This window comes from Heptranchias perlo, chromosome 3 (assembly GCF_035084215.1).
Source record: "Heptranchias perlo isolate sHepPer1 chromosome 3, sHepPer1.hap1, whole genome shotgun sequence".
In the NCBI taxonomy this organism is placed as follows: Eukaryota; Metazoa; Chordata; class Chondrichthyes; order Hexanchiformes; family Hexanchidae; genus Heptranchias; species Heptranchias perlo.
In genome coordinates this window covers 101929929-101952150 of record NC_090327.1, presented here as the reverse complement: position 1 = coordinate 101952150, position 22222 = coordinate 101929929, and the positions used below count along the sequence as shown (strand labels likewise).

The following is a 22222-nucleotide window of genomic DNA, read 5'->3' as shown; positions in this document are numbered from 1 at the left end:
TACCACCCCCCCCCAATATTTTAAAACTAAACATTAAACTAAAAGGCAGTCTACAGTGTGAAACTGTTAGTCACTTGTGTATAGGTGGCAAGATTTTCTGAGACCCTACGCCAATGGACCTTGCCTGCAGCAGGTGGCGAAGAGAGAAAAAAAAAATCACAGGCTGAATATGAAGCCGTGTAAAATTTTGTCCATCGGCTCCAACCACAACCTACCTCTTCCAACTCTGGCACCTCAGGTACACTCTCTACAGCTCACACACACACACAACCAGTCTTTATCTCCAAAGAATATAACATAAGAATGTTCATAAGTTCAAGTTCAGGGCTTTCTGCCTTGACAGTTACCATTTACCTGGAAGGGGCACTGGATGAGTCGTCGTTACAAGGACGTAAGGGTTTTTCCATATTCTTGGTTGAGGTCCCAGCCTCTTCCACAGCTAGTAAGTCAAAGTCACTTAAGTCCTCCATCTCGGAGTCCTGACACCTGGGCTCTCCATTAGCAGAAGCAGTGTCGGGCAGTGCTTTGTTCATTGGCTGAAGGAAGGCGTCCATCTTTTGTTCTCTGGAATCTGTCCGTACCATTTGATGAGCATATGGTTTGTCACTGGGACCCTGAGCTGCAGATGATGATGATGATGCTGCCAATGGTTTGACAAAGTCACCAGAGGATATGGCTGGGCCTGGCAGCAAAGTCTAAGAGGATTAAAAGATAAAGTCCTGTTGTATATTAGCACATACAGAATTAGAAAAGCTTTTGCATCTACTCTATTGCTGGAGCCCAATGAAAGTGCCCACATAACATTTAAATGAGTTTTTCATATAAAACTCTCAAAATACGGAACACAGCGCTCTCCGTGTTATGCTATTATTTCAATTGACCACTTCTCAAACAATATAGAAATAATGCAGCCCGTGTTTACCAATAAGTGTTTTTTTTTAACATCAGCGTTAACATTTATTTTAAGCAGATAATGATCAAAAAATCTAGGCTCATGTTTTTAAGTCAACATTTATATTAATTGTATTACTCAATCAGGAATGAGTCAAACTGACTATGCACTAAGGATTTTATTATCTGTAACTCCCTTCAGGCCCACCCCAGGCCTCACTGCTCCTGGCTCAAATACCAGCTCAGCCAGTCTCTGACTTTGTTGCTTCCCACTGGCCCCAACCTTCCCCGTGCTCCCTCCAAGCCTCAAATAGGCCCAGAATATCTGCTCCCTCCCCTCTGGTCCCAGAAAGGCACTGGCCAGCTCATTTGCACTCTGCTGGACTCAAACATGCCCACTCATTCTCCTTGGCCCAATGACCCAAGCAGACCCACCCCACTCTCTACCACTCCTGACCCCAGATAGGCCTGCCCCAGACTTCGCCATTCCCATCAGCCTTTCCGTCCACCCCCTCTAAATTTCCACTCCCTCCCTGACTCAGTCCTCCAACTCTCTCCTGCAACTGTGAAAATATGATAGATGCCCCAGTCTCCCTGCTCCCAGGAAAAGACAACAACTTGCTTTTATATGGTGCCTTTAACACTGTAAAATGTCCCAAGACGCTTCACAGGAGCGATCAAACAAAATTTGAAACCAAGCCACATAAGGAGATAATAGGACAGGTGACCAAAAGCTTAGTCAAAGAGGTAGGTTTTATGGAGCGTCTTAAAGGAGGAGAGAGGGGTAGAGAGGCGGAGAGATTTAGCAAGGGAATTCCAGAGCTTAGGACCTAGGCAGCTGAAGGCACGGCTGCCAATGGTGGAGCGATTTAAATCGGGAATGAGCAAGAGGCAAGAATTGGAGAAGCGCAGAGATCTCGGAGGGTTATAGGGCTGGAGGAGGTTACAGAGATAGGGAGGGGTGAGGTCATGGTGGGATTTGAAAACAAGGATGAGAATTTTAAAATCAAGGTGTGGCCGAACCAGGAGCCAATGTAGGTCAGCGAGCGCAGGGGTGATAGGAGAACGGGACTTTGTGGGGGGGGGGGGGCTTAGGATACGGGCAGCAGAGTTTTGGAAGAGCTCAAGTTTACGGAGAGTAGAAGATGGGAGGCCAGCCGGGAGAGCATTGGAATAGTCGAGTCTGGAGGTAACAAAGGCATGGATGAGGGTTTCAGCAGCAGATGAGCTGAGACAAGGGCTTTGAAATTGGTTTCTGAGAAAAAGTTTGAGGCAAACAAAAGAGATAGAGAGTACAAGGAAAGTTTTTGTGAGGCATAGAGAGGGTGAAAGAGTAGAATAAAAACAGAGGAACAGACAGCAAAACAAATAAAATTGGGGCAGAATTGGAATAATAGGGAAATAAAACAGTCCATCAGCAATACCACAGAGATTACCTAGTGACTTAGAAGAAAAGGCCAGGTCCTGAAGATATGGATGAAAGAGTGAGCTGAACAAGGTGAATGGTCTTCTTCTGGTGATATTTTTATCTTGAATTTGAAGGTGTACATTTCTAAGAATTGTGGGTGAAACACAGGCTCCACAGGAGGGGAAACAGAAAATCCTGTTTATTCCACGTGTATGAGTAGTGAGCGACTTGGACTTTCGTCGGAGTTAATAATCTGGAGATTCAATGTTCCACCGTGTAATGCTCTCCGTGTAATAAACTGACGTGGCATACTGTCATGAATGGGGATTCCCGCTGCCCGTTCCATTCTACCAACTGGTAAGCAGTTTAAAGAACAGTTCCCTTTCAAGATTTATTTAGAAGGAGTTGCCGTAAACTGGGATTACATGTTGTGCCCGAATAGTAGATTTTAGAAAAGAAAGAAATTTGCATTTTTATTTCCCATTGATGCCCCAAAGAGCTTTACAGCCGATGTTTATTATCTGAAATGCAGACACTGGGTTATGTAGGCAAATGCAGCAGACACATTTCCCTTTGTGAACTGGGGCAAAGACAATGGATTAAAAGTAGCTCGCCTGCAACGGCTGTGTAGAGTGGAAGACTACTGCCAGTAGGATCATTACTGGAGTAATATTCCAGCACAGAAACAGGGATTATAGGGAGAGACTGATCCACCAGACTCCTGGGGTGATAGAACCTGACGTAAATGACTGTTCCACCTTTTCAGTTACAGAATGACTAAATGAACCAAATGTTCTTTCAATGTTACCAAAACTGTAGCATGATTCCCAATAATTAAAAGGAGACAAACAGCTTATGGGGATGATTTCCTCTTGTTGCGAGGGGGTAAATTTCACTAACTCCAGCTCCTGCTGTGGAGCTTCTTCACTTGACTGGACAGCAGGTCAGACAATCGAACGCAGAGGTCAGTGCGCCTGAATCGCAGCCGCCCCAATTCTTCATCCACTAAAATCACTAACTGGAAAATTGTTATGGCCACAAATCAAGCACCTCAGCGCCCAAACTCCTGAAACACACTATGGGAAATGGATAGATACAAATAAAGTATATTCCAGTAAGGAAAAAAAAGGGAGTGTATTGAAGGTTGGAGTTCCATAGGTAACTGGGGAGATTAGATTACATTGGAAACCAAACGAAGCAGCATTTAACAATTACAGGGGCAAGTAACAAAAACAAAATCCAGACAAAATATACAGAATAGAGGAAAGCTACAAAAAGGAAGAATAGAAAGCCTAAGAGGGAATAGGAGAGAAAATAACAAAATACACATGACAATAAAAAGGCTCACCGGTATTAGGAAGATAGTGAGGGTAGGGTTAGGGCCACGAAGAAAGTAAAGAGGCAAACTTGTAGTAGAAAGTGAGGGAACAGCAGAGACGCTGCTGTTATTGAAGCAGAGGCCATAAATTCTTTAAAAGGGAGTTAGATAGTTGCTCGACAAAGAGAAACATTACAGGGGTATGGGGAGCGAGCGGGAGAGTGGGACAAGTCTAGGTGGCTCATGTGAGGAAAAGTACCAGTGCAGATTTGATAGGCCAAACAGCCTGTTTCTGTGCTGGAACATTCTATGATTCCAACAGCATAAACAAACATGGAAAGATTTTGATTGATCAGTAGTTCTAATTAAATCATAAACCTGTTCATAGAGAACAATTTTACGATTTCACTAGAAATACAGATCAGAGGAAACCTGCCCGTGATTGTTTGGAGCACAATACTGACCTGAGTGAAGTAGGTTCTGGAGGAGTTGGAGCCAAGTAGCTTACTCTCGACATGTTGCTGCACACTCTCGATGATACTGTCCTCATGCAAAAAGTGTACTTCATACTTCGTGGGATGAACGTTCACGTCTACATTCTGTGGCAATATTTCAAGGCTTAAAAGAAAAAAAAGTTAGTCCCGAACATTGCGAAGGCAGCGAGAATACCTGGACTGAATGTCCCTCTCAGTCTATCACACTTACCTCAAATACAGGAAGGGGTGTGTATTTTTGGGAAGGTAGGCTGCGTAGACAGTTTCAATCGCTTTCCGTAAAGCACTAGATTCCACCAAGCGATCTTTAAAACAATTGAAAGAAAAATTAGATGTGAGGAATCAATGGCAGGTTACCAAACAATTCCTTCAAGTACATTCAGATATTTAAACTGTACAGCAGAACTACATTCAACTTTTTTTTTTATTCGTTCATGGGATGTGGGCGTCGCTGGCGAGGCCGGCATTTATTGCCCATCCCTAATTGCCCTTGAGAAGGTGGTGGTGAGCCGCCTTCTTGAACCGCTGCAGTCCGTGTGGTGTTAGGAAGGGAGTTCCAGGATTTTGACCCAGCGACGATGAAGGAACGGCGATATAATTCCAAGTCGGGATGGTGTGTGACTTGGAGGGGAATGTGCAGGTGGTGTTGTTCCCAATCGCCTGCTGCTCTTGTCCTTCTAGGTGGTAGAGGTCGCGGGTTTGGGAGGTGCTGTCGAAGAAGCCTTGGAGAGTTGCTGCAGTGCATCCTGTGGATGGTACACACTGCAGCCACTGTGCGCCGGTGGTGAAGGGAGTGAATGTTTAGGGTGGTGGATGGGGTGCCAATCAAGCGGGCTGCTTTATCTTGGATGGTGTCGAGCTTCTTGAGTGTTGTTGGAGCTGCACTCATCCATGCAAGTGGAGAATATTCCATCACACTCCTGACTTGTGCCTTGTAGATGGGTGGAAAGGCTTTGGGGAGTCAGGAGGTGAGTCACTCGCCACAGAATACCCAACCTCTGACCTGCTCTTGTAGCCACAGTATTTATATGGCTGGTCCAGTTAAGTTTCTGGTCAATGGTGACCCCCAGGATGTTGATGGTGGGGGATTCGGCGATGGTAATGCCGTTGAATGTCAAGGAGAAGTGGTTAGACTCTCTCTTGTTGGAGATAGTCATTGCCTGGCACAACTGCAGCAAAGACATTCAGGATCCCAGCACAATCAGAATGCATGTTAGTCTGGTGTCTCGAGATAGAAGTCAGCCTTGTGTAGGCAATGGCCAGCACCAATCACTGCAAGTAGCTTTCTTGGATAACGGTAGGTGGGAAAAGAATCCTGGGTAAAACCGAAAGGCGTGAAGTACAGGCTACTGCTGCTTTTCCTTGTTAAACATGAACTCTGTGACTGGAATCACCATACACGAGAGGGGTCATTTTACTAAATTGTGCTCCAAGCAGGGAGCCTGGAGTGGTTTCCAATGAATGGAACAAGGTGGAATTCATGCACCCAAATTCCCGATATACGCTCCCAAGCAAATGAGGCTCTCTGCTTGGAGCACCATTTGGTAAAATAACATCTTCCATCTGAGATACACTAGCTGAAGAGTGACATGGAAGGGAAGCCCCAGAATATACAGATGACCAGATGAGTGAGGACACAATTCAAACCGTGGACCCTGCTATTTCTGTGTTCATACCCATCAAAAATGTTCTCAGTGAATGTGTGGTCAACCTAAGTAGCTGAAGCAGATGTTAGTAAGAGTGCTTTAAGTGTTAGAACAGTGCCAGAAATGACTTGCTGCCATAATCTGGCACATTAGTCCTGAAGGGTACACCCATGTGTGGGACAGGCGTTTTCATGACCTGAGATAATATAATCTAGTGAGATATGTAATTTATCATTGCGACTGGAGCTCTTACTCTTCCTCCTGTTCAGGCATTTAAAACACTGGGTACCAGCTTAGGCAGTGGCAGGCTATTTGACTTTGGAGAGCATTGCAGCAGAACCCAGTCCTGCCTTCACCCAATGTTCACTAGCCTTTGCTTCAAACAGGGTGGGAGGAGGAGGGTCAATGGATAATGTTCAGGAATGGGAACCCTGGCTGATTTACCCCTCCCTAACCCAGAAGTGCTGAGGCCAACTGCCCCTCCATCCTGGCTGAGAGCCACTAACTCAGCACAAACCAAGATCTTCCTTCCCTTCCATGCCCCTCTTCAGCTAAGTGTTTCTCAGATGGAAGGTCTTATTTTACCAAATGGTGCTCCAGGCAGAGTGTCTCACTTGTTGGGAGCATATATTGGGAAATTGGCCATGTGTATCCAACCTTCCTGGCTTCCAGCAGCTGATGCATTTTGGTAGGTGATGCAGCAGGTGATGCATTTTGGTAGATCGAAACGGGCCAGGTCCTACTCCGTTAATGGTAGGGCGTTGGGGAGAGTTATAGAACAAAGAGATCTGGGAGTACAGGTTCATAGCTCCTTGAAAGTGGAGTCACAGGTGGATAGAGTGGTGAAGAAGGCATTCAGCATGCTTGGTTTCATTGGTCAGAACATTGAATACAGGAGTTGGGATGTCTTGTTGAAGTTGTACAAGACATTAGTTAGGCCACACTTGGAATACTGTGTACAGTTCTGGTCACCCTATTCGAGAAAGGATATTATTAAACTAGAAAGAGTGCAGAAAAGATTTACTAGGATGCTACCGGGACTTGATGGTTTGACTTATAGGGAGAGGTTGGATAGACTGAGACTTTTTTCCCTGGAGAGTAGGAGGTTTAGGGGTGATCTTATAGAAGTCTATAAAATAATGAGGGGCATGGATAAGGTAGATAGTCAAAATCTTTTCCCAAAGGTAGGGGAGTCTATAACGAGGGGGCATAGATTTAAGGTGAGAGGGGAGAGATACAAAAGGGTCCAGAGGGGCAATTTTTTCACTCAAAGGGTGGTGAGTGTCTGGAACGAGCTGCCAGAGGGAGTAGTAGAGGCGGGTACAATTTTGTCTTTTAAAAAGCATTTGGACAGTTACATGGGTAAGATGGGTATAGAGGGATATGGGCCAAGTGCAGGCAATTGGGACTAGCTTAGTGGTATGAACTGGGCAACATGGACATGTTGGGCCGAAGGGCCTGTTTCCATGTTGTAAACTTCTATGATTCTATCCCGCCTTGGCTCTGCAGTGACTCAAAAATAAGAGCAGGAGTCTGTAGGTCAAACTTCACACTTGATGCTGGTTGAGGGACATTTTCAACAACCAGACACAGGCAAGAGGCATCTTGCAAGTTGTGGGGAGCGATGTTAAAACATCCTTCCATGTTCAATAATAATCCTCCTTGAAAAGCTGCAGGCAAACAGGAAGTGCAGCTTTCTCGGCAGTGTGCAGTCATAAACTGTGGGCCAACTACACATCGAGCAAACAGCAAAAACTGAGTGCCGAGAATGGATGCCAACAGCAAAATCATGGCGTAGAGGCTGGAGACACGGGAATAAAGCAGCAAGCAAACTACCGACCCTCAGTGTCCAGGTGCACACACGTGGAATAGCAGACCGGGCGATGTACAAGAGGTCGACCACTGGCCTGTGGAACCAGGCGGAGGGTTCGCCGAATTCTCACTCCTGGTGTGCAGTTTCTTCTGTCAGTAAGTACACTGCAGGAGTTCGGGCACATGTCCCATGCGAGTAACAAATGGAAAACATTGTGCTGGGGGTCTCGCGTTCCCGGTGGGCCAAGTTTCAAATTTGGAAAAATTACCCCTCCTATCCCAACCCGAGTCGACGCCTCAGCAGAGGAGGGAAAAACAGGAAGGTAGAACTGGAAAACCAAGTTCATCTGAAAGGTGTCGGACTGGAGGAGTGGCCCCTGATACCCACTCCGTGCATCCACATGGCAGGAGGAGGTCACCTCTATCCCAGGGGAGGCCGTCAGACAATTACCACATTAAAGTACGGCAAATGGATATCAGATTTACAAATTAACATCACCAAATTATTTAATGCTTGGAACTCAACCCCAGGTATCGGTTGTTCTTACTAAAATGTGACTGAAGTTCTAAGAACTAAAAGACATAATTTAAAGAAAGCAAGGGAAAGACTGCAATAGAGGTGGCCTCATTTACATGTCACTTTAGTATTCCCAATAAATATTACACAGTTGACATAAAACATGTTAAAAACCAAAGATCCAGAAAAAATATTCATCAATTCTCTCTATTTCATAAACTGTTTCAAGTGTAAATTAAAATGAATAACTGGTCGAGGTGGAGACTGGGTCTGCCTCCATTCCTATCTCACCCCCATAACCATCAAAACCCCTTACCCATGCTTTTATCATCTCTAGAATCGGTTTCTCCAATGCCATACTCACCAACGTCCACAAATTCCAAGTTGCCCATAATTGTGTTGTCTGTATCCTATCCGACACCAAGTTCCGCTCACCCGTCATCCCTGTCCTCGCTGACCTACACCGGCTCCCTGTCCTCCAACATACTGAATTTAAATTCCTTGTCTTCATCTACAAATCTTTTCATGGCCTCGCCCCACTCTACTTCTTCAGCCCTTTGGTCAACTGATTCTGGCCTCCTTTGCAACTCCAATCTCTCCGCTCTAATATTGACAGCAGACCCCCACTTGCCTCAACTCTGCTCTCTGCATCTCATGCCCTAACCCCCTCCCCGCCTCTACTTTTCTCTCCAACTTTAAAAGCCTAATGAATCCCAACTCTCCATCTCACCTGCAAAGACTCAGTGCCCACTCGTCTCCTCCTCTGTTAAGTGCCTTGGAACATTTTTCCACGTTAAAGTTGTATATTACATTATAAACACACATAATTGCAGAGGTGTCAACTGTTTATGCAAGGACCCTACTAGCCCACTTAAAACTTGCCTCAGGTGCCCCAGAGGATGCCTGTATTCAAATCCCATGTCATTCGGTTATTTAATTTGCATCTTTTAAATAGGTTTTCTGAAAAAAAACAGCAGAACTCTGCGCCAGCCCAATAAGTTAGCCAGTGGGTGCAGAGTCCGAGCAAATAGAAAGTAACAAAATGAGGGAAACACACTAACAGTCATTTCAATCTAGCAGCCATTTTGAAAAAACTCCATTTAGAAGGTTTTTTTTTGCTCTGATAAAGATGACCCCCACCCTCTCAGGATCAGAGTGCAACTTGCTCTTCCCCTTACTTGTTTTGGCTGCTGTGCCAGTTTTTCTATTCAAGATACACTGGTAAACTGGCGCAACTCGGCAGACGGGCAGGGTGAGGAGGAAAATCAGAGGGCGCTGTTCCGCCATTTCTCTGATTTTCCGCTGGACGCCGCTGTTTGACGTAAAATCCGGCTGCCCAAATATGGAAGGATGTATTATGATAAGATGAAAATGATGCTGTGTCATCATACGACATACTTCCTTTCACATGCCCCTTAGCAACGCTGCGTGAAAGGAACGCCGGTGCAATCTCAGCATCCAGTGCTGCTGTGGGAGGGGGTTAAATTTTAAACACCCGCTTTGCCTGGTGCAATCGATCAGAGAGTGACCGACTGCAGAAGGCAAAGCGACAGATTCAAATTTCCCAGCCTTCAGCCAGTGTTGCTGGCCACCACACACTGTTCCAGGGTGCAGCAGCAATATCCCCATCACCACCCACTGGGGGGGGGGAGGAGAGGGGGCACTTCAGTCCCCACCTTAAATTACCCTGATCCTGGGAAATTGGCCTGGGCCAGAGATGGGAGGAAGTCCTAACCCATCAAAGACGCACTGCCACTGAGGTAAAGAAGGAAATCCTGGCCTCAGTACCTAGGTAGAGGTAAGCCACAAAATTGAGAGGTTCCGTTCCTGGTGCGCAGTCTCATCCGGCTCGGACAGTCTGACAAGGAGGTCAGCATGCCCGATTTGTTGCACTCTCAACTTTCTGACTATTAATGGGCAGAAAATCAGGAGACCTGCACATAGTGCGCTCCGAGCTCCCTGCCCAATTCTCTGATCTGTACTCTACTAAAGCAAGACATCATGCTTGGAACACAGCCTCACAATTTTAAGCTTGTGGTGGACAAGGACACAGTCGGATATGAATCAAAACGTCAAAGGGACGGCAGCAATGGGTTAGTAAAGTGGATTGGAACATAGTTAGAAAAATAAACCACTTCCAGTAACCAGTTAAAAAGTTTGACTTACGATTGATGAAAAGTAAAAAGATACACTTTTTCACTGAGTAATTTGCATTGGATATATAACCTTTCATTTTGAAAGCAAGTTTTGGATCTTCAAGACACACTTCAATTAATTCCCTGTAGTGAAAATGAACAAAAATACAGCATAAAATTCACAATCTTTTCAAGGGTTTATAAAGTGTTCCCTGATCTGGATAATGAATCACAGGTGACTTGTGACTCTGTACCACTGACAGAGTAATATCCTTGGCCAGTTTTGTTGGGAAAGGCTTGGCCTGAGGAGCACGTGTGCAGTCAATGATGTCCCACACCTTTGTCATTATCAAAGAAGCCTTGCTGGCTGGATCTCTGGTGCTGTGGTTTGGTGCCAAAGTGCACACAATGGGCTGTGAGACTGGGCAGAGACACAACAGTACAGTCCCCACTGCATATAACGGGTACGTTCGGGCTAACGCGATTTGCCCACTATACACGGTGAACGGTAAAACCATAACAGGTTGTAGCAATTACCAGTGCTCATATTGGCTGCCGCGTTTCCTAAATTGCCACAGCGACTACACTTCAAAAGTACTTCATTAGCTGTAAAGCGCTTCGGGATGTCGTGAGGTCGTGAAAGGCACTATATAAATGCAAATTCTCTCTCTCTCTCAATGAAATAACTCCCAGAGTTAACAGTGCAAACAGCTAATTGAAGCTGCCTGAAGTTTCCACTTTTTGACTTCTGTTAACAGCGCGAAAAGCTAATGGGAGACATCAAGCAGCTTCAATCAGCTGTTCGCACTGTTAACAACTACAGGAGGCAGTCAGAAAGTGGAGAGTTCAGGCAGCTTCAATCAGCTGATTGAAGCTGCCTGAAGACCAGACTGCCTGAAATCAACTGCCTGAAATTGGTAAGAACTGAACTGCATGAAATAGCCAACGCACTCAATAAGTTTTATAGGGTGCCTTTGTAATTGACTCCTACCGTAATGACAACTAGTTAACCGACATAGGCAGCTATCCGGGATAAGCGCGGACGGTGTAGGTGGTGGGGACTGTAGCACACTGAGGAATGGCTCGCAGCTGTCAAATCCCCTGTGCTAACCTTGATGGGCTGTGAAGCAAAAAGTTCATCGCTGTGGTCACTTGAAGGGCTACATATCGAGTTGCCCTCAGCTTCGGTACCACAAGTATGGTGACCACAGGCATTGCATATCACAAGATGTTTAAGTGCGCTCCCGTGGCAGTCCAATGCCAGGGTCCGTCGGGATTCTATGCATTCTGTGCATCCCTTCAGATCTCTGCCTCCTGTACTTAGCGCAAGAAACATTGGCAGTGCTGATCATTCTGTAAAACGGTGACATTTGCTGCACTGCTGTTATTTTAACTCTAGATGGAAGTTAGGGCATACAGCAACTGGAGTATTTAAATAGAGGCCAGCAGAGGGCAGCACTGGCTGAAGCACCAATCCCACAACAGGCCTTAAAAACCTCGATAGCAGCAAAGAAAAATTCCCATTACGGATTTCAGCTCCAGTTTCGAACCAACCGAGAAATTCAACTTCCATCTTCAGCAGCGGCTGATGCAGCTCCCTCGATGTTTGACGTTCCTTGCCAGGCTTACGGCCCACGGTAGTGAGCACTAGCCAAGGAACAAACCCCGTGTGAGCTAGTAGGAAAAGTGTCACAACTGCAGGCATCTTGTTCACTCCTACCCCTGTTTTAGAAGGTAGCTACCCAAGATATAAAGATACGCTCTGAACTGGCCGTACCTGCTAACAGCATTCCCAAAGATTGTTCGAATATTGTCCAGGGTTGAGGCATTGGGCAATGTCCTCACGTCAGCAACAGTTTCACCTTGCTAGAAATACCATACCAAACATACACAAATAATTATTAATACTTTGTACAATAGCAACGACCAAAAAGTATCCCTCTCCCTCCCCACAATGAAATGATCGTAAAAGCCTCTATCGATCTTGCTACTACAAGGAGTAGTTAAGGTGACTAGCATAGATGCATTAAAGGGGAAGCAAGATAAACACATGAGGGAGAAAAGAATAGAAGGATATGCTGATAGGGTTCGATGAAGAGGGGTGGGAGGAGGCTCACGTGGAGGATAAACACTGGCATAGACCAGTTGGGCCGAATGGCCTGCTTATGTGCTGTACATTCTATGTAATTCTATATAAATCTATCAAGCACTAAAAGTCTTGTGTCTAGCACACATTTCCTATAATTGTCACACTTACTTCCTGTAACATTTCCCCCCATCACACTTTGTTGTTAACACCTCTTCTAAAACTGCACATGCTCCAAATCACCGTGAGCAACCCCACAGGAGATATGCTTGTAGAAGAGACAGGGTAGATTTCCCGATTAAGCAAGTGCCTGCCTCCTTCCACGTGTTTTTCAGATATAGTAGAGGACAGGTGCAGAGTTCAATCTTCTAGTCTCTGCTCCACCAACATGTCTTAATCCTCAATTTCAGGAGACTACCCCCTACTGCACCATTAGGATTTTTTCTATTTCCCCCATACTGGACAACCTCTGCATTAGGTTCCTAATTTGTAGACTGTACTATTGGTCCATGCCCATCAGAATCCAAACGGTGACTGCCAGAATCATTTCACTGCGGATTGAGGAGATTATGGTCGGGGCTATGATCAAACCTGGGGAGCCAGAGATGACAACTGTGCCTCCAATCCCCACTCAGGAGCTGCTTTTACGTTGCCACTTACTTAGTTCAGATCCCGAGAGAGCAGCACACGTGCGATGACTCCCCGTGTTTACCAGCTCTCTTAGCCCAACAGCAGAATTAGAGAACTCCCCCCCCACTCCCCAAAATAATGGGTCAGCTAACCAGGAAATGGGTACAAATTGCCCATTTTCATTTCAAGTATGAACCATTCCAGCTGCCAGGAAGATGTATTTTTCCCCCTCTTTTCTTTCCAAGAATTTATGCCTTTTTTTTAAAACTCTAATGATTTTTCTTCCCTCTCAATCTTGAAGATGTCTGGATTCAGTAGAATTCTAATTAGAAAGCAATGTAAAAATCTGGTAATCTGACAGGTATTAGCGCAGACTGGCCACTTGCAATCATTTTACAACAATACTGCCAAAAGGACACAAACATAGTGCAGAACAATAAATACCATGATAAACGGTGAGGAAATTTCAAGAACACCTGCCTTCCCACACACTGAAGCTGTCAGTTTGTCAGTGTAAATCACACAAGCCACAGACTTTGCACTTCCCAGCAATAAATACTCTCACACACAGAACAAAGGTGCAACCTAGTCACTAGATTTTGTGGTCGTTATATCTGTACGGGGTTAGTAACTTGCTTGGACTATCTATTGGGATGGACTTTATGAACTAGCACTCCTGGTGCAGAATTTTGCACGATGGGAAAACAGACCATTAACCTGGGAAGTCGGCACGACAGATTCACAACTTGCACGATTTTGGACGGAATGTGTCCAAATTCTCGATATGCTATCGGTTGGGGCAACCTGAAGCGGTAATTCATAAAATCTATCCCAATGTTTCCAGCAGGGCTCCCCTTTAGGTAGATGAGCTCCTCAAGACTCACAACAGAAACGTTTCAAGAAGAGGAAAAGATCCAGCCGGCCCATTGAGTACCCACCTTCTTCACAGCGAAGCTCACTCCTGAATTGTGAATTGCATACCTGCAAGGAGAGAAGGTGGAACCTAGTGATCAAATATAACCACGGGCTTTGGTAATTAGAAAATTCTGCAACAGAAAAGTTACTTGGTGCTCCTGTTAGTTAAGATAAGAGGACGGCCACCTATGCAGGAAGTGTCGTCAGCTGGAGGAGCTCGAGCTCCGGATTTCGGAGCTTGAGCAACAGCTGGCGTCACTACAGTGCATCCGCGAGGCTCAGATCTACGTGGATAGCACGTTTCAGGAGGTGGTCACCCCACAGTTTAAGAAAGTGCAGGCAAAGAGGGACTGGGTGACCGCCAGACAGACAAGGAGGACCAGGCAGGTAGTGCAGGAGTCCCCCGACGGCATCTCACTCTCCAACCAGTCTTCAATTCTGGAGTGGTGGGTGGGGGGGGAAAGAAAGGTCAGGATACAAGGTGTTCAGGAAAGATAGGGAAGGAAAGATAGGGAAGGAAAGAAAGGAGAGTGGTGATGGCAGTGTTGATTAAGGAGAATATTGCAGTCCTGGAGAGAGAGGATGTCCTGGAAGGGTCAAGGACAGAATCTATTTGGTTAGAGTTAAGAAACAATAGACATGCCATTACACCACTGGGGGTATTCTATAGATGTGATGTGGAGATGCCGGTGATGGACTGGGGTTGACAATTGTAAACAATTTTACAACACCAAGTTATAGTCCAGCAATTTTATTTTAAATTCACAAGCTTTCGGAGGCTACCTCCTTCGTCAGGTGAACGATGTGAAAAGTCAGTCCCTCTTTGCCTGCACTTTCTTTTCACATCGTTCACCTGACGAAGGAGGTAGCCTCCGAAAGCTTGTGAATTTAAAATAAAATTGCTGGACTATAACTTGGTGTTGTAAAATTGTTTACAGGTATTCTATAGGCCAGCAACCAGTGGGAAGGATATAGAGGAGCAAATTTGCAGGGAAATTACAGAGAGGTGCATAAGCTATAGAGTAGTGATAACTGGGGACTTCAACTATCCTAATACAGACTGGGATAATAATAATAAGAGGCAAAGAGGAGGAGGAATTTTTGAAGTGTGTTCAGGAGAACTTTCTTGACCAGTACATTTCCAGCCCAACGAGGAAGGAGGCATTGCTGGACTTGGTTCTGGGGAATGAGGCAGGCCAAGTGGAGCAAGCGTCAGTGGGGGAACATTTAGGGAACAGTGATCATCATATCATAAGGTTTGGAATAGCTATGGAAAAGGACATGGATCACTCTGAAGTAAAAATACTCCATTGGAGGAGAGCCAATTTCAATGGGATGAGAACAGATCTGGCCCGGGTGAATTGGAATCAAAGATTGGCAGGCAAAACTGTAATTGAACAATGGGCGGCCTTTAAAGAGGAGATGGTTCAGGTACAGTCTAAGTATATTCCCACCAGGGAGAAAGGTAGGGCAACTAAAGCCAGAGCTCCCTGGGTGACAAAAGAGAGAGAAAGATGAAGCAGAAGAAAGGGGCGTGTGACAGATGTCAAGTTGACACAAGTGAGAACCAGGCTGAATATAGAAAGTTCAGAGGGGAAGCGAAAAAGGAAATAAGAGGGGCAAAGAGAGAGTATGAGAATAGACTAGCAGCAAACATAAAAGGGAATCCAGAAGTCTTCTACAGGCGTAGAAACTGTAAATGGGTAGTAAGAGGAGGGGTGGGGCTGATCAGGGTCCAAAAAGGAGATCTATTCATGGAGGCAGAGAGCACGGCCAGGTACTAAATAAATACTTTGTGTCCTTGGCCCAACCATCTTCAGCTGATTCATCAATGACCCTCCCTCCATCATAAAGGTCAGAAATGGGGATGTTCGCTGATGACTGCACAGTGTTCAGTTCCATTCGCAACCCTCAGATAATGAAGCAGTCTGAGCCCGCATGCAGCAAGACCTGGACAATATCCAGGCTTGGGCTGATAAGTGGCAAGTAACATTCGCACCAGACAAGTGCCAGGCAATGACCATCCCTCCAACAAGAGAGAGTCTAACCACCTCCCCATGACATTCAATGGCATTACCATCGCCGAATCCCCCACCATCAACATTCTGGGGGTCACCATTGACCAGAAATTTAACTGGACCAGCCACATAAATACTGTGGCTACAAGAGCAGGTCAGAGGCTGGGTATTCTACAGCGAGTGACTCACCTCTTGACTCCCCAAAGCCTTTCCACCATCTACATGGCACAAGTCAGGAGTGTGATGGAATACTCTCCACTTGCATGGATGAGTGCAGCTCCAACAACACTCAAGAAGCTCAACACCATCCAGGACAAAGCAGCCCGCTTGATTGGTACCCCATCCACCATCCTAAACATTCACTCCCTTCACCACCGCGCACCATGGCTGCAGTGTGTACCATCCGCAGGATGCACTGCAGCAACTCGCCAAGGCTTCTTCGACAGCACTTCCCAAACCTGCGACCTCTACCACCTAGAAGGACAAGGGCAGCAGGCACATGGAAACAACACCACCTGCACGTTCCCCTCCAAGTCACACTCCATCCCAACTTGGAAATATATCGCCATTCCTTCATCATCGCTGGGTCAAAATCCTGGAACTCCCTACCGAACAGCACCGAGGGAGAACCTTCACCACACGGACTGCAGCAGTTCCAGAAGGCCCCTCACCACCACCTTCTCAAGGGTTAGGGATGGGCAATAAATTAGGGATGAGCAATAAATGCTGGCCTTGCCAGCAACGCCCACATCCCATGAACAAATTAAAAAAAAACTTTGCATCCTTTACTTTTATTATTACCTTGGAATACTTTACCAAGGAAGAAGATGCTGCCAGAGTCTTAGTAAAGAAAGATGAAGTTGAGATAATGAAGGAGGTACTAGAAAAGCTAGCTGTACTTAAAGTAGAAAGTCACCTGGTCCGGATGGGATGAATCCTAAGTTGCTGAGGGAAGTAAGGGTGGAAATTGCAAAGGTGCTGGCCATAATCTTCCAAACATCCTTAGATACGGGGGGGTGATGCCAGAGGACTGAAGGATTGCAAACGTTACATCCTTGTTCAAAAAAAGGTGTAAGGATAAACCTAGCAAGTCCAGACCAGTCAGCATAAAACTTGGTGTTGGGGAAACTTTTAGAAACGATAATCCAGGACAGAATTAGCAGTCACTTGGACAAGTGTGGATTGGTTAGGGAAAGCCAGCATGGATTTGTTAAAGGCAAATCGTGTTTAACTAACTTGATTGAGTTTTTTGATGAGATAACAGAGAGGGTCGATGAGGGCAATGCGGTTGATGTGATAGAGTCATAGAGTCATAGAGTTATACAGCACGGATAGAGGCCCTTCGGCCCATCGTGTCCGCGCCGGCCATCAAGCCCTGTCTACTCTAATCCCATATTCCAGCATTTGGTCCGTAGCCTTGTATGCTATGGCATTTCAAGTGCTCATCCAAATGCTTCTTGAATGTTGTGAGGGTTCCTGCCTCCACAACCCTTTCAGGCAGTGAGTTCCAGACTCCAACCACCCTCTGGGTGAAAAAGTTCTTTCTCAAATCCCCTCTAAACCTCCCGCCTTTTACCTTGAATCTATGTCCCCTTGTTATAGAACCCTCAACGAAGGGAAAAAGCTCCTTAGTATCCATCCTATCTGTGCCCCTCATAATTTTGTACACCTCAATCATGTCCCCCCTCAGCCTCCTCTGCTCCAAGGAAAACAAACCCAATCTTCCCAGTCTCTCTTCATAGCTGAAGCACTCCAGCCCTGGTAACATCCTGGTGAATCTCCTCTGCACCCTCTCCAAAGCGATCACATCCTTCCTGTAGTGTGGCGACCAGAACTGCACACAGTACTCCAGCTGTGGCCTAACCAGTGTTTTATACAGCTCCATCATAACCTCCTTGCTCTTATATTCTATGCCTCGGCTAATAAATGTAAATAATTTTACAACACCAAGTTATAGTCCAGCAATTTTATTTTAAATTCACAAGCTTTCGGAGGCTACCTCCTTCCTCAGGTGAACGATGTGGAAATGAAATCCTCGAAATGAAATCGCATTTATAATTCACAGAACAATGCTTGGTGATTCCTGTAATCACCAAGCATTGTTCTGTGAATTATAAATGCGATTTCATTTCGAGGATTTCATTTCCACATCGTTCACCTGAGGAAGGAGGTAGCATCCGAAAGCTTGTGAATTTAAAATAAAATTGCTGGACTATAACTTGGTGTTGTAAAATTGTTTACAATTGTCAACCCCAGTCCATCACCGGCATCTCCACATCTCGGCTAATAAAGGCAAGTATCCCATATGCCTTCTTTACCACCTTATCTACCTGTTCCGCCGCCTTCAGGGATCTGTGAACTTGCACACCAAGATCCCTCTGACCCTCTGTCTTGCCTAGGGTCCTCCCATTCATTGTGTATTCCCTTGCCTTGTTAGTCCCTCCAAAGTGCATCACCTCGCACTTTTCCGGGTTAAATTCCATTTGCCACTGTTCCGCCCATCTGACCAACCCATCTATATCGTCCTGCAGACTGAGGCTATCCTCCTCGCTATTTACCACCCTACCAATTTTTGTATCATCAGCGAACTTACTGATCATACCTTTTACATTCATATCCAAGTCGTTAATGTAGACCACAAACAGCAAGGGACCCAGCACCGATCCCTGTGGTACCCCACTGGCCACAGGCTTCCAGTCACAAAAACAACCTTCGACCATCACCCTCTGCCTTCTGCCACTAAGCCAGTTTTGTATCCAAAGTGCCAAGGCACCCTGGATTCCATGGGCTCGTACCTTCTTGACCAGTCTCCTGTGGGGGACTTTATCGAAGGCCTTACTGAAATCCATGTATACCACATCCACTGCGTTACCCTCATCCACACGCCTCGTCACCCCCTCAAAAAATTCAATCAAATTAGTGATGTATGTGGACTTTTAAAAGGCGTTTGATAAAGTGCCACATAATAAGCATGTCATCAAGATTGAAGCCCATGGAGTAAAGGGGGCAGGAGCAGCACGGATACAAAATTGGCCAAGACACAGGAAGCAGAGAGTAGTGGTGAACGGTTGTTTCTCGGACTGGAGGGAGGTGTACAGTGGTGTTCCCCAGGGGTCGGTACTAAGACCACTGCTTTTCTTGATATATATTAATGACTTGGACTTGGGTGTACAGGGCACAATTTCCAAAATTTGCAGATGACAGAAAACTTGGAAGGGTAGTAAACAGTGAGGAGAATTGTGATAGACTTCAAGAGGATATGGAGAGGCTGGTAGAATGGACGGACACGTGGCAGATGAAATTTAACGCAGAAAAATGCGAAATGATACATTTCTGTAGGAAAAATGAGGAGAGGCAATATAAACTAAAGGGCACAATCCTAAAAGGGGTAGAGGAACAGAGCGATCTGGGGGGTATATGTGCACAAATCGTTGGGCAGGTTGAGAAAGCAGTTAAAAAAGCATACGGGATTCTGGGCTTTAGAGTAGAGGCATAGAGTACAAAAGCAAGGAAGTTATGATGAATCTTTATAAAACACTGGTTCGACGCAACTGGAGTATTGTGTCCCGTTCTGGGCACCGCACTTTAGGAAAGATGTGAAGGCCTTAGAGAGGGTGCAGAAGAGATTTACTAGAATGGTTCCAGGGATGAGGGACTTTAGTTACATGGATAGACTGGAGAAGCTGGGGTTGTTCTCCTTGGGACAGAGAAGGTTGTGAGGAGATTTGATCGAGGTATTCAAAATCATGAAAGGTCTAGACAGAATAGATAGAGAAACTGTTCCCATTGGCGGAAGGGTCAAGAACCAGAGGACACAGATTTAAGGTGATTGGCAAAAGAACCAAAGGTGACATGAGAGAAAAACTTTTTTTTTTTTACGCAGCGAGTGGTTAGGATCTGGAATGCACTGCCTGAGGGGGTGGTGGTGGAGGTAGATTCAATCGTGGCTTTCAAAAGGGAACTGGATGAGTACTTGAAAGGAAAAAATTTGCAGGGCTACGGGGATAGGGCGGGGGAGTGGGACTAGCTGGATTGCTCTTCCATAGAGCCAGCACAGACTCGGTGGGCCAAATGGCCTCCTTCCGTGCTGTAAACCTTTCTATGATTCTAAAATAACCATCTCCCGCTATCTGATGGAAGTGCAGGGAGCTCCTCTACCAAGCACAGATTGTGCAGATAGTATTCATCTCCCCAATATACATCAACGAAGACAGCCGTTACAACAAGTGCAACTTTGATTTCTCCTTATGATGTTACATGGGCACATTAGTGACGATTGTAACCTGGAGAGGGCAAGTTTCAAACTTTGGCAACAACAGACTTTAAGTAATAAAAAAAATCACAAGTGCCGGATTCGTATGTTGAACGAAGAAGTTCAATTTCTCCCTTCAACCTCAAGAAGTTTGTTCAAATATTTCCATTCAAACTTACAGAATAAATGTCAATTTCTTCAGTGTAAGTAAGTGACCTCCACCCCATCTAGCACTTCCCTATGAGCTGCTCTCTTTACTTAGCTCATTTATGGCCCTAAATCAGTTTACGGATACAAATATTATCTCACTGTTTCACTGTAGAATGTTCCAGCACAGACCATTCAGCCCATCGAGTCTGTGTCTGTTTTTCTCCATTAGCCACCTAGTCTAATCCCACTCTGCAGCTCCCTCCCCATACCCTTCAATATTCCTCTTTTTCAAGTAACCAATTCCCTCTTAAGAATTTATGGGCTCTGTTTCAACCACAGAACAGAACAGATGATACTAACAAAAAAGTCACAGCAGAAGAATTGTAAACAAGACGACTAATTGATTTTTTAAAAAAGTAACTGTTTCTACCTGCTCATAACTTCCACAATTCTGGAATACTCATCGCTTGGATTTTTCAGAGCCTTCCTTCGAGTGGCAATATTGTAGAATAGATCTTCCACCTGAAAACAGATGTCAACGTCAGGAACACTGCACTTAACGATCTAGGGATCAAACAGATCAAGGGCCACTGCAGCAGCCACAGCACCGAGACACAACAGCTCGTTTTTCTTTTGTTGGGTAAGGGATATGGGTCAAAGTCAGGTAAATGGATTTGAGGTAGAGTTCAGCCATGATCTAACTGAATGGTGGAACGGGCTCGAGGGGCTGGACGGCCTACTCCTATTAATTCTGCCCCTTATATAAAACATAGATCAAAACATTACATGGAGATTTCAAGCCCATGTTTCCCTACATTACAACAGTGACTACACTTTAAAAAGTATTCCATTGATTGTGAAACATTTGGGACGTCCTGAAATTGTGAAAGGCACTATATAAATGCAAGTTCTTTCTGATTTGACGCCCAATAGATCCCTTGGAGGCTGATTCGTAAGACAGAGACTATCTTTCTGCACACATGCAACCGGAATGGGTCTCTAGATAATTTAACAATTGTAAAACAAAAATTCCCTGAGCTAGGAAGAAGGGAGTTTGTTTAATGCCATTTTAACATGGATTGTAGTTTTAAAATGACCGGAAACAGGGAGTGAGCAGGCTGTATCCACCGCACAGCCAGTTCTGAGTGCCTGTGATGGATGTTATTTGCACCACGTGAGCAAACTGATGCACCGGCCCAGCCAGCACATTCACCGGGCCAGAACAAGAGGCAGTAATCTGAAGGCTGATGCACTCGCAGTTAACAGCACTGCATCAAGGTTAAAGGAGTATATAGACCTATCCCTAATGAGGAACAGCAGAACTTTCTGTTTACAAAGGTGCTATACATAAGTGATATAATCTGGCATCAGGTAGAGTATAAAAGGGTATAAATTCTCCTGGGTGATAGCATATCAGCAGCCTGTTTTGCACTCTGCCCAATTTTCTTTTCCAATGGAAAATAGATGCTCTAGCTACAATTGGATAGATAAGAGTGGAAGCAAGCGAGAGTAATCCAACTCAGCTGGACAATGGAAGAGAGGTGTTGGACATGGATGGTGTGGTCAACTGTGTCAAAGGCTACATAGATGACAAGGAAGGCTGGAAGGCAAAATGCACCATGGTCCCAGTCACAGAGAATGACATTTGTGACTGATTAGTGCTGATTCTGTAATAAAAACAGAAAATGCTGGAAATACTCAGCAGGTCAGGCAGCATCTGTGGAGAGAGAAATAGAGTTAACATTTCAAGTCGATGACCTTTCCTCAGAAATGAAAGAAGTAAAGATTTAGCAGTTTTTAAAGCAAGTACAAAGCCAGGGAAAGGGGGGGGGGGAAGAGGAAAGAACGAAAGGGAAAGTCTGTGATAAGGTGGAAGGCAGGAGTGATTAAATAACAAAAGGGATGATGGTGCAAGGCAAGGGTGGTAATGGGACAAGTAAAAAAAGCAAA

At 45.3% G+C, this 22222-nt stretch overlaps 1 protein-coding gene across 1 annotated transcript in view; it reads right to left on the bottom strand.

The window, feature by feature from the left end:
• The window catches only part of mlh1 (mutL homolog 1, colon cancer, nonpolyposis type 2 (E. coli)), a 49892-nt gene that overhangs the window by 11321 nt on the left and 16349 nt on the right, over positions 1 to 22222 (bottom strand). Inside the window, exons 6-12 of the mRNA XM_067981365.1 lie at positions 20703 to 20794; positions 13876 to 13918; positions 11999 to 12087; positions 10253 to 10365; positions 4323 to 4416; positions 4082 to 4235; positions 355 to 695 (exon numbers count right to left, since the gene is read on the bottom strand). Of these exons, the coding sequence (XP_067837466.1) occupies positions 355 to 695; positions 4082 to 4235; positions 4323 to 4416; positions 10253 to 10365; positions 11999 to 12087; positions 13876 to 13918; positions 20703 to 20794 (926 nt within the window). The remainder of the gene's footprint in view (positions 1 to 354; positions 696 to 4081; positions 4236 to 4322; positions 4417 to 10252; positions 10366 to 11998; positions 12088 to 13875; positions 13919 to 20702; positions 20795 to 22222) is intronic.